A 17,634-nucleotide genomic window follows, 5' to 3' on the forward strand; every position below is an offset into this window, starting at 1 on the left:
ATAGTGGTGAGGATTTATATGTCATGATTTTAAAAAAAAAAAACTAGAATAAAATATACCCGAAAAATTCTATGAAAAGAAATACTTCATGCTACTATGTATTTGGAGAGAAGGTCTGTTAAAAAAAAAAAAAAAAAAAGAGGACAGAAAATGGTAAACAATTTTTTTAACATTTTTTTTCTAAATTTTAAAAATTTTCAACATGTCCAAAGTTAATATGTTAAGAGTGGAAATTTTGTTGTAATTGTCACCAATTTGTTTCTTTGATTGAAAATTTGTTACACTGAATTATAACTAAAATTGAGTAGGAGCAAAGAGACTCAAAAAGACACAAGTCATGCGTCCCATAGTCTAGTTTGTTCTAATTAGCTAGTTATAAGCAAAATCATGTCAACAATTAATTGTGAGTTAGGTACAATTGTCTTTAACCAAGAATGACAATATAGAAATTTGTCATTTGGACATCTACTATGGGTTTAAACTTAGACTGTAAGGCTAGTGAGTACAGAAGTTTCCTACCTGACGACATGCTAAATTAGATCAAATCTCAGCGCATCATCACTACGGTATATCTCTCATTGGAAATCGAACTCAGGATTTTTTTGAATCCATATTATTTAACCCTGGAGCGTCATCAATACGCTATTACACAAGTGGTTGAATCCTCATTCTCCATTGTCATAATTTATCACAAAACCTAAAATATGGTCGTAACTCAAAGTAGATACTAAGATACTACACAATTGTATTTCATTTACTAAAATCTTATTGTAACTCTAATTATTAAATGAAAACTGAACCAAAAGACAAAAAAAAAAATACGAGGTTTGCATTCTGGTTGATGGAATTCCAAACTCTCATCGAAACAAGCTCAACGAGGCAACACCTCTTCAGAAACTAAGGAAAATAACCAAAGGACAGAAAGCATTAGTGTAAAATTCTAGATTTTTAGAGGGTCTAGTTGAACTAATATTGAATTGTGGGGTAATTAAAATCCGGAAAGGAGGGTTGTAAGTTAGATAAATAGAAGTTTGGTGTCAAAGATTTTTTTTTTAAATAAATAAAACCCATTCTCTCTTGCCTCGCACAGCCCCACAGCCAACAAGTGAACTTCGCCGACATTGCTCCGAAATGAACTACCAGGTAACTACGACCCATCCCCAGCCTCACCTACAGACAATAGCCACAAAATCTATCGGAATCAAGCTGCGAAGCCGCGACCACCCGTTGAAGGAAAAGACCTGATTCGGCCAATGCAATCGTTATCATCGACAGCCACTAGAACCACCCTCCATGGACTCACGAAGCACGGGCAACCATCCCCACCCCTTGGCCGACAAGAATAAGAGCAACCACAATGGTTATATTTTGTTGGGGGCATGGATATTGTATGGAGATTTGTGTTTTGTTGATGTGGCTGAGCCAACAAAATGTATTGATATAATGGTGTAAATTTGCTTGCTTGATTTTTGGTGTAATAGAGGTGAGATCCAATATTGATTTTGGTATAAAATGTGTGTGTGAATGTGCTGTGGAGCCCACTTGAGAAAAAATATGGCCATGGCCATGCCCACTCTCCAACAAAAATGTGCAAGCAAATGACACCTATTGGAGCTTCTTTTTTTAATTGTGTCATTAGAATGTGACAACAAAATAATCCATGCCCCATTGAAAAGCCTCCATTGCAATTTCTCTTAGAGTAGGAGGACCCGTGGAGGCCCAACGGGTCAAACATGACTTGAGTTGATCGAGATCCGATGGACCTGATTTCACGTTTTTGATGATCGATTTCTACTTCAAACGTGACCATGAACCCATATTCAACGATCTTAACATTCGAGGGATGATTGGGACACTTGTCGAGAAATTAGCGATACAGTGTACTTGACCGATGGGATTTATAATATTAAATAATATTATGGTGTAGGAAAATTTGTATATTGATAAACCCCAACTCATGGATCCAAGTATGCTTATGGGGACGAGTGTGAGGGGTATTTGGAATGTGTTTGTACGAAAACTAAAAAATTTGGGAAAATCATCCAATATTGAAATTTATATTGATAGTATGATAACTTGGAGAATTGTTGATCAGATTTCACTTCTTGGGTGTCTAGTGGTAGGGTTTGACCAAATTGACTGACCCGTTTGACCAAATGGGCCTAAAGGCTGATGGCCAAGCACAGTATAGGCGGAATATATTTGAAATGTTTGGGAGATAAAAACTTGTTTAGGGTAGCTTGATATTAAAATTGATTATAAATAATCAGTAGTATGTTGGTGTTTGTTGTTGTTGATGGTAGCCGGATGAAGTGGTTGGGCTACTTTGTGTTGGTTGAGTGCTAGCTACATACCAACTGGAGACGTCAAGATTGTTTGGGATTAGCTCCTCCTTTATTTGTTGCTACATGCGTGATGATATGGGGTATTGCTAGACCTTTCGTTGTCCCTGTTGATTCGACATCACGTTGTAGGAGCCATGGCCTCTGATGTGTGTTTATGGGTCGTGCATACATGTTTTGATTGTTTGTGTCATATTTGTATACTTATCATATGCATTAGTTCTTGCCTCTTGTTTGTCGTCATTTATTTCTTTAGTTTGCTCTCTTGTTTCGGTGGTTTTAATCTACACCTGATATTGTTTTGCTTGTTTTGATATTTTTACTCGGTTATCTATTTTGTAGGTTTTCATGTTCTTGTACAGTATTTATCCCTACAGAGTTTTTTAGCTCACTTTTTCTTTTGAATTCCCTTTTCAAGTGAGTTTGTTGAGGGAGATCAACACCATGTAGAGTGATCGTGATGGCGTGGATACTAGCTCTAGTAGGGTTAAGGTTTGTTAAAAGTTCCCGCGCATATTTGGATTTCGTTTGTTTGTCTTTAACATTTCTAATATTTAACTGGTAAGGGTGGGAAAACTGGTGGCTTGTAGGAATAACTAGTCGCCTTAGGCTTCTTGAGGCCGTCCGATTATCCTCTTCATTCATATGATCTTCGATGTGGTTGATCAGAGTTTGTGCACTCGCATGCAAAAGCATGATCACAAATTCTACAAGCAATTGTGGGTTGTGATGTAGCATGGCTGGATCCATGAACATTGTTTCTCCTTAAGGTCGAAGGATATCCAGCCATGGCTAAGTAAAAAATCTGGAGAAAATTATGAGGAGAATTGAGACCCAAATGCATGGAGCCTTTAGGGTTGTAGAGTGTATTTATATAGTGTGTAATTAATTTAATTTGTTTCCCACATTGAGATTTTAATTTAAATGGTATGATAGGATTTGCATGAAAGGCATTACTCGTTGTATAATCCTGGCATTTCATGGGTAAGAAAAATATTAATAGCCAACTAAATCCCACACCTAGTCCATTTATTAAGATAACGAAATTAATTGAAGTGGTCAAATTTGGAACAAATTGTTATAATCATTTCTGTTTAAAAAATCTTGTACATTTTAAATATTGAATTAATTGTTATTGAGAACTTTATGTACTTACCTATTGTGATATTAATGCAATTTCCTTGGAGTACCGAATCGTTCGGCGGTTGTCCGGTGATTTTCGGTGTCACTCGGTATCGTTCGGGAGTATCCGACAATGACCATCTTTGTGTTTGTATTTTTCAAGTTTTTCTTATTTTTTTAGTCATTTTGATTGTACTTCATCTTTGTCGCGGCCCAAGTGTCTACGGACTTCATTTGCCTAATTTATTGAGTAAAAAAAATGCAATTTCCTTCGATGAGTACTATTTACACCCCGTACTTGACTAACTAAACCCTATTCTAAATAAACCCCAGTAGAAAATATAACATTTATTACTGCACCCCTTTTTAAGGTTTTCTGAAAAATAACCATCAGCACCCCACCTGTTTCTACTTTTCTTGCTTTCCTCTACCGGCACGATTGAGGTGTTTGCATCAGGGTTTCCATTGCAGACATGTAGGTGTTCATCTCCCATGGCTTCTTCAGGTGTTGTAGCCTCAACTCTGAAAGTTTGGTTCTTTGAGAGGAACAAATTGTGGGTGTTCAACACTTTGAAGCATCTGACGGTATTTTGTCTTCTAAGCTTGGTTCTGGGTAAATGTGGTTCTTCTTCCTCAAAATTCAGGAGAAGTCCTTGTTGTAAACAGTACTCCACATGCAGATTCTCCCCTATGAGCTTCAAATTTCCATTTGCACTCTCTCACACAGATGTATGCAAAAGTTATAAATTCTAACCTGAAAATGCGTTGAGGTGGGGGTTTGCTGCCAGAGGTTCGAAAGGGTGACGGAGTAGCTTTGGCAGAGCCATCCCCGGAGGTGAGGCGCGCCGCAATGCTACGGGCTGACAGAGCGGAGAGTGGATCTGGCGGCGGTGATGGTGACCATTTGTCTCCGTCAAAATTGCTTGGGTTTCCAGGGAAGAAGAACAGTATGATTTAAGGGTTCAAAATGGTAGGGTCATTAGGGGTGTTATTAGATTGATGTTTTTTTGACTTTTTGGGGTGTAGTTAGTTAATTCGGTGGTGCAAATAGTCCTCATCATTTCCTTCATATAAGGAAACTCGAACAATTGTAGATTATTATATAAATATAATCATATTAGCTCATTTTCTATTTGTTTCCTTTGTGTTAGGTATACCAATATTTTACTGATAATTTCCTTAAAATCTCGTAAAGTTTCCATTTAATGTCCACATCTTATCTAAATCCTGAATTGCAAATTATCTTTCATCATATTAACACATTAATGTTTTAGCATTTATTGAGAATATACCTTATAATATGAAAAAAAAAAACCTCATGTTTTAGCGAAATTCTTTGCGGCCACGTCAGCATTGTGTTACTCCGAAATGCTACCACATGGATTGAGAAAAAATCACATACTAAATATTAATCATTATAACTGCATCTTTATTGATCATTTATCTTTATAAATTCATAATTAGTCCTCCTTAGATATATTGAGTACAATTGATTAAAGTCATGTGTCATATATCTTAATGTATCACATTAATCAAAATAAATATACAAGATACATTCATCTTAAATGAAGATAAGGGCTTTGTACGCATTTATGGCTCTTTGATGAATTGAGTCACTTAAGTAACTATATATAAAGGGTGGTTGGGACCTACTGTAAATTTTTTACAACAGCTCCGCTGTAATGGCCATAAACTTTTTTTTTATAAAAAATTATGAATATGTTTTGATCGGGATTACGAGACCAAAGGTATTTTTTTTGTCACAAAAAAATCAAATTGAACATGAAAAAGATATGAAAATTGTGAACCATTGAATACATACCTGAAACATTCCATGTCTATTTTGTGATGAATTTGATATCGTTAGACTCATAAACACGATCAAAACTCATTTGTAATTTTATTTTATTTTTTATAAAATTTTAAATGATTTATATTTATAAAAGTGGGGTATGTTGTAAAACAAATTACAATAGACCCCCAACACCCATATATAAAAGACTTTGGTCCTCTCCACCCAATCAATTTTATGATTCAATCCACGTTAATTGTTCCTCTATTGATATTGATATCGCTTTGTTTGATGATTGTTTTGACACGAGCGACACGTGTTAAATATTGCAGTAAGTTTCGTTGAATCATAACTTCGTCATCTATGTTGTATGTGTGATTTGACACAATTTACAACGATCATAAAAAATCAGAATGATTCTTACATATCGCTAAATGTTATAGTTGGATATTATATACATAAATAAGAGCACCGAGTATAAAGTTAAGATTAAAGGAGTGGAGATAATTAGGGCAATGAGAAGCAGTCTTGATTTATTAATAATTAAAACAAATTAATATGCACAAAAAAAAGGAAAACATTATATAGTTCACTAAATGAAATACACACAATTAACTCCTAATACAAAACTGCATAGGATGAAATTATTATAATTCAAATAATTGATTTACGACCGCATGAGAGTGAAACACAATCGTTGTGTAGAGTTACAATAACTTTTTTTTTCCTGCTTTTAAAATTTTGGAAAATCTGCTGTAGATTTTTATAAAAATCAAAACAAAAAAATACAAAAACCACTATTTTTTTTTTCTATTTTTTTTAAAACCATAACAAAAAAATAAAAAACATACCAAACAGAGCCAATACTTCCAAAATATTTACACAAACAACGCCAAAAAGAAAAACAACTCGTATCCAAAAGTTGTGGTGCAAGAGGAGAATAGATGAATATGCAGTTCAACTCAACAACCCAGGAAGAAAAAAAAACACACAGAATGCGGGATACCAATTTGGAACATCTCAATAGAACTTGGCGAGATTGAGTAACGCCATAGTCAAGACACAAATTAAAAAAAGAAAAGAGGAGAAGAAGAAAAGACTAACCCCTGTAACAAGAATAGAGTTGCACCATAATAACACGAACATGGTCCAAACCAGGTCCATTAACATCATGTCGAGATGCACTCGACCAACGGCCAAGCTACAGCATGCTGGGTGACTATGAATATACTGTACATACAGAGCACCAAACTTATAATCATGACTGAACATCCAGCAGCAGTTCTTCATTGATGCACAAGGTCGGTCCACTAACAACAGCATACTCCAGACACCTGCCATTAAAATGCATCAGTTAAACTACTTCTAATTTGGACTGCAATATCCAAAGTTCTTCACATATAATTTGGATACAGTTAATTGTACACCTTTTGTTTTCATTAAAACTCAAAAAACAAATAACAAGCCAGCAAGTTTACAATTGCCTCACCACTATGTAGTGGTCTACTTTTCTTCCCCCTCCCTTTTTGGGTGGTTCAGTTGGGAGCTACAACAGCAAAACGAACACAAACAGAAACCACAAAGCAAGCACCTTCCGATAGCCAAGAAAACAGAACATAGTAACATTGGCGAATTGTTCTAACCATAAATCACAGCTTATACATCAATATGCCCGCGTCTGTGATGCATTATTTGCATTTCGCAAGATCTCCCTACACACCACAGCCTAAATATTGCTTATGATGTCATATCTTAGGTCGATTGCTAATGATAACATTAACAAGAGGACTTTATTTTTGCTGGAATATTACGCACAATTCCTTCCAAATTAAGAGTACAAGAACCTGGCAAATGCATGCAAAGATGAAAGGAAATAATTCAAAATATCCTCTGAATTTTGCTTCCAGCTTAAAATTTAAGATATGAAATAATAGCTCTACAGGAAGGACAGTTTTTGTTGACGAAACTCAAAAGCCAGATAATTAAAGGATTATATGAAACAAAGAACACATTATCAAAAGAAAAAAGAAAGGGAGAACATATCATGCCCAATCTATCTGATCTGGAGAGGGAGAGAGGTTGCAATCCCTTGAGCAGTCAAAGGAGGATAGGGAGAGATAGATAGAAAGAAATGTCTTGAGAAGTCAAAGGTAGAGAGGGAGGTGAATATGAGGAATTGTCTTAAGCAGTCAAAGGGATCCTACCATAACCAAAGGCGACAAGGTCTTAGAAATTATGAAACTATTCTTTTATTCATACCACAAACCTAGGCAAAAATTTATTGCATTGCTATAGGTACGATCTAGATATGACTATCCTTTTTTCCTTTTTTAGGAAAATTCTAGATATGACTATCTAAGAGACTAAGACACAGATGAGTCAGAACTCCCCTATGTATCCCATTTAGACCCACATCATATATGAATCAGCCACTGAAATTTGTGATCAATGATTGTAAGCCTGCCAAAAACTAAGTAGACGGTAAAAATTGCCTTCTCTGTCCACAAGGACCACAACAGACGGAGAAGTGCATTATTTTCACGTGAAAGAAATGAATTAAACCTAAGGAAATTACAAAACTGGAATTTCATTTCATAATTACTAAAATTGTATTTCACCAATAACTTTTCAAAACGAAGCAAATGGCCAAGGAGAATCCAAACAATGGATTCAACTAGATTTTCTTATGAATTCATGTAGCTGGCACCAAAATGTTTGGGTAAGCAATATGATGACAATGATAATGACAAAGTTATAATCAGAATCGCTTCTTATGGATTCAACTACTTTTTCTTATGAATTCATGCAGCTGACTCCAAAATATTCGGGTATACAGTAATGATGACAACGACGTAGTTGAAGTTATAATCAAAGTATAGTTTTTAACATAAATTTAACTTTTTTCTAAATACTTTCTAATGTTAGATTTACTTAGTTCATTGTACCATAGTACTATAATATTGTAATGTCTGTTTATGTTACATCATATGTAAAGATCTATAAATTCTATACACGCTAATATAATCATGACTAATATCATTTTTTCCTTTAAGATTACCATATCCACATAGTTGTATCCCTTGTCTTTTTTCTTCTTTTTTTTAACTGACAACGACACCATACAAACTTTCCCTTTGGACATCCAATACGGGTCTAAACTCGGGGGCTATCAAGCCCACGCGCATTAAAGTTTCTCACCTGACGAAAAGGTAAATTAGGCCAAAGCCCAGTGCATGACCACATGGGTATTGCTCACGGTAGGAATCAAAGTCAGGACCTTCCGAGTCCATATGATTTGACCCCAAAGAGTTTGACCACTAGGCTATCACCCAAGTGGTTATGTATCCCTTGTCTGTATACATGACTAGTATATCGTCAAAATATGCTTCTTTATGCAACATGGTGGTCAGTGTAGTCAAAGTGAAAAACAAAACAACCCAAGAATTTCCGGCCGTTCAAAAGATTAACTATGAGGGTGGAAGCAGAAGAGCATATAGTAAGCATAGATGCATTAACAAGCGTTACACTAAGTGTAAAACCATTATCTCTCTAGCAGATCTGAGCCTCTAATGCTATAAATCTATCCTTCATTGAATATTAGGGTGGGTTTGAGAAATAGAAAAAAAAGAAAAGACATATACCCCAATTGTTGGGTTCTATCTAGAAGAAAATACCTAGAAGCACATGTTGGCAGTCGAGCAATATCCAGTAAGACTGTATCTCCTGCAATCCTTACTTCTTCTTCTTTTTCCCCTTTGGTTTTGAGGGCAAAACCATGAGGCCAAAAGAGGACAAAATGTCCCAAGCTGACCAGGGCATAAGCTTAGTAAAACTTCGTCAGGCTATGGCTTACGTACCATCTTATATAAGTAAGACTCGAGTTCAAGATAATAATGTTTCTAACTGAGCCAAGCTCAAACACGTAAATACTCCAGCTTCGATTGTCATAGAATACCAATTTAAATGCAAATAATGGTAAATCCTCGTAAAATAACAAGAGTCGAAGAAACTTTTAAATTTGAGATCACCACAGAAATTATTTGTTTCCTTCCCAAAAGATTGATCAAATTAGATTTTTAGATTTCCTTGAATGGTAACACTTGAATGGTAACTCCATATAACATACCAAATTAATTTCAAAATGGTGCCTCAAGCGATTCATCCCAGATATCTCCACTTCCATTTGAAGCATCTTCTCCATCTTCTTCCATTGAGAGTCTTATATATTCTCTATGTGCAAAACGATCCCATTCAGTCAAGGTAGGATTTTCACGTTCCTGTCAACGCATTTGTTTCTTATAATCAGCACAGCGAGCAGTAAAAATGCCTCAACTCAATTATTTGAATGGATAAAACAGCCACAACACAATTCTCTCCCAATAAAAATGCAAAATAAGAAGTTTTCACAACCTGACGAATAAGAAAAGGATCTCGGCTTTCAAAAGCAATGAACTTATTGAGATTGAAAAGAATATTGAAAACATTTCCCGATAGTTTGCAGCCTTTCAGGTCACGAAGGGTGATGTAGCCCTCATTCTGTGATCAAGTATCAGGAAGTCGACAAGGGTCATGCAGAATACATAATTAATAGGGGCAAAAGTTCAAATTCGAAATGTAGCCATGCTAAGAACCGAAAACTAACCTCTGGTCCAATCATGTCAATAATTTGGCATAGTATATCCTCGAAAAGCACTGGCTCTTGGTTCATGCATTCCATCCGATGTAACTGCTCCTCATAGAAGAACTGCAATTCATTTGGTGTGAGTACTCCATTTCCATCCAAATCAATGCATCTGAACCTGAGTATCAATGAATTCAACAGATCACATATAATATTTACCATAAATAATATGCAGACTAAGGCCATAATAAAAAAGCAATAAATTCCATCAACACAAATTACAGAAGTGAAATAAATCTCCGTTGTTCAGCCAAATGTCATGACCGAATGATCATAACCAAGTTCTGGTTTTTCATGAACAAGAAGCAGACTACGAAATATTTACAAACTCTAAAAGAACTTTTCACAATAATTCTTGCTGAAGTGTTACACCTAAAAAAATAAAAATAAAAGTTGCTTAACTTCACTGAGGAAAAAATGTGACACCAAAAACCCCCAATGCAAAATGCCATTGCAGTGTTCTAGCGGTCCAGAAAGGGTTAGCAGTATTACCCCTCCATTGCAGAAAGAGTGCTAATATATAAAAAGGACAGAAAAATACCAAAAATAAACTTACATACGCACTTCCATTATTTATATATTAAATGAATATACTGCAGAAAGAGTGCTAATATATAAAAAGGACAGAAAAATACCAAAATACATACGCACTTGCATTATTTATATATTAAATGAATATACATGAGCTGGAACAGTCTACCTATAATCATAGTTGTCAAAGGCGATAGGCGCACTCAAGGCGCAGAGGGTCTTCTATTGCCTAGGCGCAAGGTGAACTTAAAGTGCACGCCCGTGCGAAGCAAGGCTCAAAATTAAAAATAAAAATAAAATAATTCTAATAAATAGAGAGGGCTTGGAATAATAACTTGAATGAGAAATTCAGGTTATTATTTCAGCAGGGCTTGAAATAATGACTTAGCCATAGTAAAGCAGACAGAGGCCCAATACTAAACTAAGCCCAAAATGACTAAGTCCAATGAAGACCCATGTTCAATGAAGACCCACGTTCAAAAGAAGACCCATATTAGGGCACTGACGAGCAGAGAACGGAAGAAACCAACATGAAACTTCTAGATCACAGAAGTAGAGGCACAGAGCTGAGAGAGAAGTCCCACATCAGAAATCTATTCAAGACTCCATGGACGATCGCAGAAGCTCCTCTCATATGCTCCTCATCAGAGATCTAAGGAAGACTCCATGGAAAATTGCAGCAGCTCTTCTCATCTTAATTTATCTGACTTTTTCTCCACCATTAGATGTGAATTGTAAACTCTAGGGCATTGCAGAGCCCCTAAATCCGTGAATTAGCTATTTGATTCCTAATAATCAGCACTGTAAAGTCATATATTGTGAAGGACTCCAAAGGACAGAGGGAAGTTTTTCTTTTCCTCAAACTATTGTGTATTTTGACAAACATCACCTTGCACCAAACCAAGTAATACTCATAACAAATCCGCACAAAGCTAATGCATGTAATTCTATGAACCTAAACACACTTACAAGTGTCTTAATCACAAAGGCGAGTAATCATTGTCAACAACATCCTTGTCACATAATAAATTTATCCAAAGTTCAATAAGTGACTTAGTGCATAAAGCTAAGGACAAAGAAGGCAAAACATATACCAGTATTCAAGGCTAGGTTCAGAAGATTTATCCTCCTCTGACAGTATGAAGTAGACAAAATCTTCATAACCCATCTTCCCTTCAACCTTGCAAGTAAATTTCCTTGGAACCTGTACCGTAATTTGGGCATAGATAAAACAAAACTGAGTTATTTTTATTTCAGACAGAAGATAGTTTGACAATAATAGTAAGCATTTTAAAGCCATAGCAACAATAGCCTACAATAAAAACATCAAGTATGACACAAATGCAAACCTGAGAAAAAATTCTATCAACAATCCGGTAGGTAAGAGCATGGTTACCATATCTGATAAGGTTCTCCTTGTCTATCAAAAAATCATGGTCGGTGTCGAGCTCCCAGAATTTGCAGTATATTACATAAAAATGTTCATACGAGAAGTACCTGAACTAACAAAAACATCAGGAGAAAGAAAACATTACTTCATTTGGAGTGATCAGGACAAGAATATGTGTGAGCGTACGATACTATATGTATTGGCATTAGCATGAGGATCACCTAAAAAATAAATATGATTGATGTTATTAACAGCAGTAACAGCTAAGGTTAAACAAATGAAGATTTGAAGAACAAAAACCTTCTTCCTACCGCGCACCATAAAGCAAAAGAGAGATGTTTTAAATATACCAAAAAACAAGACCCTATCTCAGTACTCGATTTCTCTGGGATGCAGTAATTCTATACAAGTTCTAAGTAGGCCAGATAGAGAATAAAAAAGGAAGTGCCTTTCTTATAACAAAAATAGTTAAATTTCAAAGACTTCCACTAAAAAAAAGGAACCACATATGTAGCAGACAAGCTTACCTCAAAACTTTATTTATGTCTTCTTCTTCATCTACATGCTGCATTGCAGCAATTAGGTTCCCACGCTTCAACTCCCTGAGAGTCAGGTGCCCCATTCCTGATCTATTAACATAATAAAATATTCTGTATATGACCGTCTCAGCTGCTCATTGCAAAAGAAGTTGATGTATAAGCCAATCGGAGAAATATATAAGTTTTTCCTACCAAACAAGTCTGAAACTAATAGTCAGAAGATTTAAAATTCTAAATTCCTATGTTTACCATAAAGCAATAGAGAACTGAATCAGATTCAATAGAAACACATGAAAGAAATACGAGCATATATGCAGTACCCTTATTTTAGAATTTCCACAAAAGTTTCATGAGACAGAAATAAACGGAACATGGCCTGCATGTAGCATCAACTAATATAGCAAGTAGAACAATGTACAACCAGAGGTGATTCAGTCAAAATCATATGGCCTACATTGACACCATAAAGGATTAAGGAATCTGAATAATTAGCAATGCACAATTAGTTGATCAATAGCACATTTAATTCACATCTAGTCTGTAATCAGTACTGAAGGCACATTTTTGTAACCATTCAGCATTAAAATTTCAGTAACAAAAGCACATGCACAGAATCATATATCAGCCCCAATAAAAAAAACAATAAAATGTACTGAGAATGCTAACTATCATAGTCCTACCATATCTTTCCTGAAATTCTGGGGTGCTTTGTAGAAATTCCAATCCCGGATGAGAAGCCAAGAGTTCCTTTAAAATAGGTTTAAAATCATCCTGCAGTCAAGATGAAGTAATTACTAAAAGAAGGGAAAAGAAAAAGGCAAAAGAGGAAAGAAATCAGTCACAACTTTTGTCTTACCAACAAACACCATAGAGCTACTCCATACAGACCTGAGTAAGGTATCCATGATCTTGTTGGCCTAAAACAGCGTATACCCGGGTTGGTAAATCCATTGTCAAGAAGCAGCCTCTAATCCAATGGTCAACAAATTGATCCCTAGAATCAACCATTAAAACACAGGTAACTGTAGTTATGGTAGTTTTATTTATAATAATTAATAATGATTCAATAGTAGATCCAATTCAAAAAAGACAAGAAATACATATTTTGTTACTTGAAAGATTTGTAATTGGATAGCAACAGTTGAATAAAAACTCACCAACAAAGAAACCCACCAAATGAGAACAGTTAATGAATATGCACAAGCATTATAAAAGGAACTAATTGTACAAAAAACTATCCAACACGTTCTTTACTAGAATTCTAGTAGGGAAGAAATGTAGACCGAATAGCTCTTACATTTTTGTTGGAGTTGGACCCAACTATGCTTCCTAAGCCCTTCTCAATATGGCTTTGACATGATGAGTATCTGGAATGATAAGCCCTTCCCACCATAAAACGCGAAAACTACCAAAACTCCTCTTAAAACTGAAATCGAAATCCTGAAATACACTATGAAATTAAGCTCTCACTAGAATCCTAAGAACAGATCACCTAACCTATGGCCCATTAAAGCTTCTGCTGGACCACAAGAAAAATTTTACATGCTAATATTTGACAACCCATAACAAATCTTTGTAGGAGAAAAAAACTAAACCAGTACCGTTGACACCATACGGCATATCCTCTTCCAACTAAAACTAAAATTCAGGCGGAAGTTGAGATCATGATTCGATCCCATTTAGGACAGTATTTCATCAAGCTAACCAGCAAGAAGGGGTAAATTGTCCAAATCAAGGGCAGACGGATTACTAAAGTTTCTAAGCCATCAGGAACTCAGTATTCCTTACACAAATAAGAGTTTTCCAGCAATGATTCAAGCTGTCTTTGAGCCAAAACATGTCAAGAAGGTCCATATTCAATGAGGGAATAATAACATATATGCAACATTTAACCAGCAGAACCAGCTATTAGCTTTAAACAGTATGCCTCATGGATTGAGATCAAAAAATTTCCAGTCATTTTAGATTGACCATTTAGCTGGCTGCCATCAACTGCTGATAATTAATATAATTTTTGCATCCATCACAATCTTCCAAAGCAAATAAAGTGACAAAACCATTTCAACAAAACAACGTCAAATGATTAAATGACACAGTGACCAATATAGATATGCATACCTAGTTACAACACCAGTCCCATTGACATCAATCTTTCTGAACAGAGTACTGGAGAAAAAAGATGGTAACTTGCAAATTTCCTTTGTGATAGCTTTAAACTCTGCCATATCAAGACACAAGGTGGTGATGATGATAACTAACATTTGTGGATCCAAAAAATATTATAAAGAGAAAGTGCTTAAAGCAAATTTCGCACCAAAAACAGAAAAATGAGAAGATATATATTCTAGGAGAACTGTTTTATTTTTTTTGGGGGGGAGGGGGGGGACAGGGAGGAGAGAGAGAGAGAGAGAGAGAGAGAGAGAGAGAGTATATTAGAGTGCTTCTCACCATGCACTTGCAGTCCATCAGGGTGAGCAGTAAAAAGCTGATCGATTACAAACAAGCAACGTTCTTTCATTTCATCAGGAGGTGAGCAGCCATTTTTAAAGTAAAACTGAAGATATTGTCGAATTAGAAACTCTCCACTAAGTATAATATAAAATACAAGGAAATAAGAAAAGGTCCTTTTGCATGTTTATACCTGAGGTATGACCTCTCGTACTGGCTCGCTTACTACTTTCAAAGGAGATCCTAAAGAAGAAGGGTGAGTCCTTTGTTTCACCGTACGGGGGGAACCAGATGAACTGCGTGGAGAAAGTGGAGGAGTACTGCCAGCAGGAAACATGGAAGGTAATGAATTGCTTGAAGCGACATTTGCACTATTAGAGTTCCCATGGACATTTAAAGGAGCCCCTGACTTTGCATCAGCGACCAAAGACTTTACCTATGTTCACGGTAAAACAAAGGAAATAATTCTAGGTGATTAAACGTCCAATAAATGGTCATTCGAAAAAAGAAAAACAACGTAATGCGGAAATTGGAAGATGGGAGGATCAGGAAATGCATAAATCTAACGGAAAACTTATAATTCACTAGCATACTGATCTTTAGTTGGTCTTTCAACTCAGAAGAAATCTTAAACAAAAAAATTAGAAAGGTTTTGTAGGTTTCCTTGACTAAAAGACCGCAACGATGACAGCATTGGAAAACAATAAAATCTCCAAGATTCAATTCACACCAAACAATTATCTGCCAAAACGAACTTTCTGATTTCAACCCCTTGCATGCTTTCCAATACTAGCCATCACAAGGAATCACTTTCTTTCTCAATTCTTAAATCCAAGTGCATAGACAAACTTACTTTGTTGCACTGACATTGACAAGATCATAGCTGGCTGAAATTAACTGGATACCTCCCAAAGGATTATGTTAAAATTAGTTACTTTGACATTCTTCCCAATAAAATTAACTTGTTGGGTTGGGACTTTTCACATTATAATACTCCCCCTCACATGTGGGCTAGACAATCCGACTGCCCCACACGTGTACATGTAATGAGGCCCAACACTAGGACTACTCTCACAAAAATCCCTCACTTGGGGCAATAACAAACACACATAAAGGCCCACACTTGGGGAAATAACAAATGGGAGTTTAAATTGCAGAGGCTAAGGTTTGAATCCAAGACCTCAACTCTGATACCATGTTAAGATTAATTACTTTGACATACAACCCAATAAGTTAAATTGTTGGGTTCGGACATTTCAGATCATTTATGTAGATTCTAACAAATTATAAGGATATTATCAGCATCATATTAATCAGCCATGCAATCAAAATAAAAAGAGCAGATGTAACAAAATATAACAGTTAGAGAATCATGCCATAAGATCACAACCTTAAGGCATCTTTTTTAACTTGCACTACACTGAAGTAATACATAGAGAAAAGCAAGGGAAACCAATTGGCTAACGTGTATAACAAAGAGATCAAGAATATTAAATGCCAAAGATCGAAGAAAATTAAAGTCGTGGTTTATTTGGGACCTTATATATATAGGGGTTTTTTTGGCTTGGATTAAGTCTTGTTTTAAAGTTTCCTTCAGTTACAAATTATTTGATCAGTTTTCATGAATTTTTATAAGCACAGATTTTGTCAAAATTTCACATTCACTAAAATTTCAAATTTACTTAGTGATAATGGCCAACCTCCCCAATTTCAATACACTTCTACTGTTTGAGTATCCGTTGACAACAGAAGAACAAAATTCCAAATTCCACATTTTTCTCTCTTTGTTTAACCACAAAACTTTGCCTAGCTTTGCCCAGTAAACCCTAATCTCTAAACCCATTTTTTAGCTTCACGACACCAAATTTAACCTTCGAAAAGGAAGAGAGTTGCGATCCTACCACACCTAAACAACCAGCCTACAATCAAGCTAACAGTAAATAATAAAAACAAGAAACCTAATTCATACTCACAATTACACCCAATTTTCCCTTGGCTCTTGACCTTTAACACGATACTAACTGTAAATAGGTTTCTGACCCAATTAAGTTCAAACCAACACAAGTAACACTTACAGGCTCTTAGAAACTTCACTTTTTAGCACATATAACAAATATTGTTATCAAACAGAGGCCAGAACAGGCAGGAAAAATAAATAGTAAGACATAAATAAATAAGTATAACACAATTGATGACAACTGCGATTTTAAAGTACCAATCTTGCGGTGTCGGGGAGAGAGAGCCATTGCGAGAATAGCTCCTCGGCAATATATGGCTGCGATTTGAGGGCCAAAGGAGACAGCTCCGGTAGTTGCAGCATCTCGGGGTCCAGTGACGCCACGTCTCCTACAACTCCCTCCACATCCATCATATCGATCGAAGAATTACAAAACAAAAATTACGAACCCTAGATCCCAATTATCAATGGCACTCTCCTCTTCGATTCGACGCAAAAGAAGGCTATGCTTCCAAAGTCGAATTTCATTCAACTAGGGAATGTAGAGCGAAAGGAAAGATTTGAGAGCGCGAGAATTTGTTACGTTGGATGGTGATATAAACAGAGCGAGAGACAGACGGGGTGGGGGCAGTGGCACAACAAAAGGCGCTATGTTTTTGCGACGGTGAAAGTGAAACAGGAAGAGAACTTTTACAAGTAAGATTGATTGAACAAAACGAGGATAATCGGTAATCGCACGGTCCAAATTGCGTTCTTTTATTATCATACTATGGTATTCAACGTACTATATTCCTTGAACAGTCAACGGTAACATTTTTGTCGGACGGCGGTA

The 17,634-nt window shown here is 35.9% G+C and overlaps 1 protein-coding gene across 1 annotated transcript; it reads right to left on the reverse strand.

The window, feature by feature from the left end:
* Positions 1-6,197: 6,197 nt before the first annotated feature.
* LOC120014516 (probable serine/threonine protein phosphatase 2A regulatory subunit B''gamma) lies at positions 6,198-17,466 on the reverse strand. The gene is made up of 13 exons (XM_038866485.1): positions 17,061-17,466; positions 15,039-15,281; positions 14,846-14,951; positions 14,516-14,615; positions 13,286-13,391; positions 13,078-13,168; positions 12,386-12,527; positions 11,818-11,965; positions 11,563-11,672; positions 9,899-10,055; positions 9,667-9,792; positions 9,383-9,533; positions 6,198-6,590 (listed from the first exon to the last, which is right to left on the reverse strand). The coding sequence occupies exons 1-12, from the start codon at positions 17,214-17,216 to the stop codon at positions 9,393-9,395; spliced, it is 1,626 nt and encodes a 541-aa protein (XP_038722413.1). The 5' UTR covers positions 17,217-17,466; the 3' UTR covers positions 6,198-6,590; positions 9,383-9,392.
* Positions 17,467-17,634: the final 168 nt, after the last annotated feature.

The sequence above is a fragment of the Tripterygium wilfordii genome, chromosome 14 (assembly GCF_013401445.1).
Source record: "Tripterygium wilfordii isolate XIE 37 chromosome 14, ASM1340144v1, whole genome shotgun sequence".
In the NCBI taxonomy this organism is placed as follows: Eukaryota; Viridiplantae; Streptophyta; class Magnoliopsida; order Celastrales; family Celastraceae; genus Tripterygium; species Tripterygium wilfordii.

Excerpts from the sequence above, each read along its gene's own strand:
- LOC120014516 (XM_038866485.1), bottom strand. The coding sequence starts at position 17,216 with ATGATGGATGTGGAGGGAGTTGTAGGAGACGTGGCGTCACTGGACCCC. Across the intron at positions 15,282-17,060 it reads TCCCCGACACCGCAAGATTG|GTAAAGTCTTTGGTCGCTGA; the intron begins GTACTTTAAAAT and ends CCGTGAACATAG. Across the intron at positions 12,528-13,077 it reads AGAATTTCAGGAAAGATATG|CTGAGACGGTCATATACAGA; the intron begins GTAGGACTATGA and ends TGCAATGAGCAG.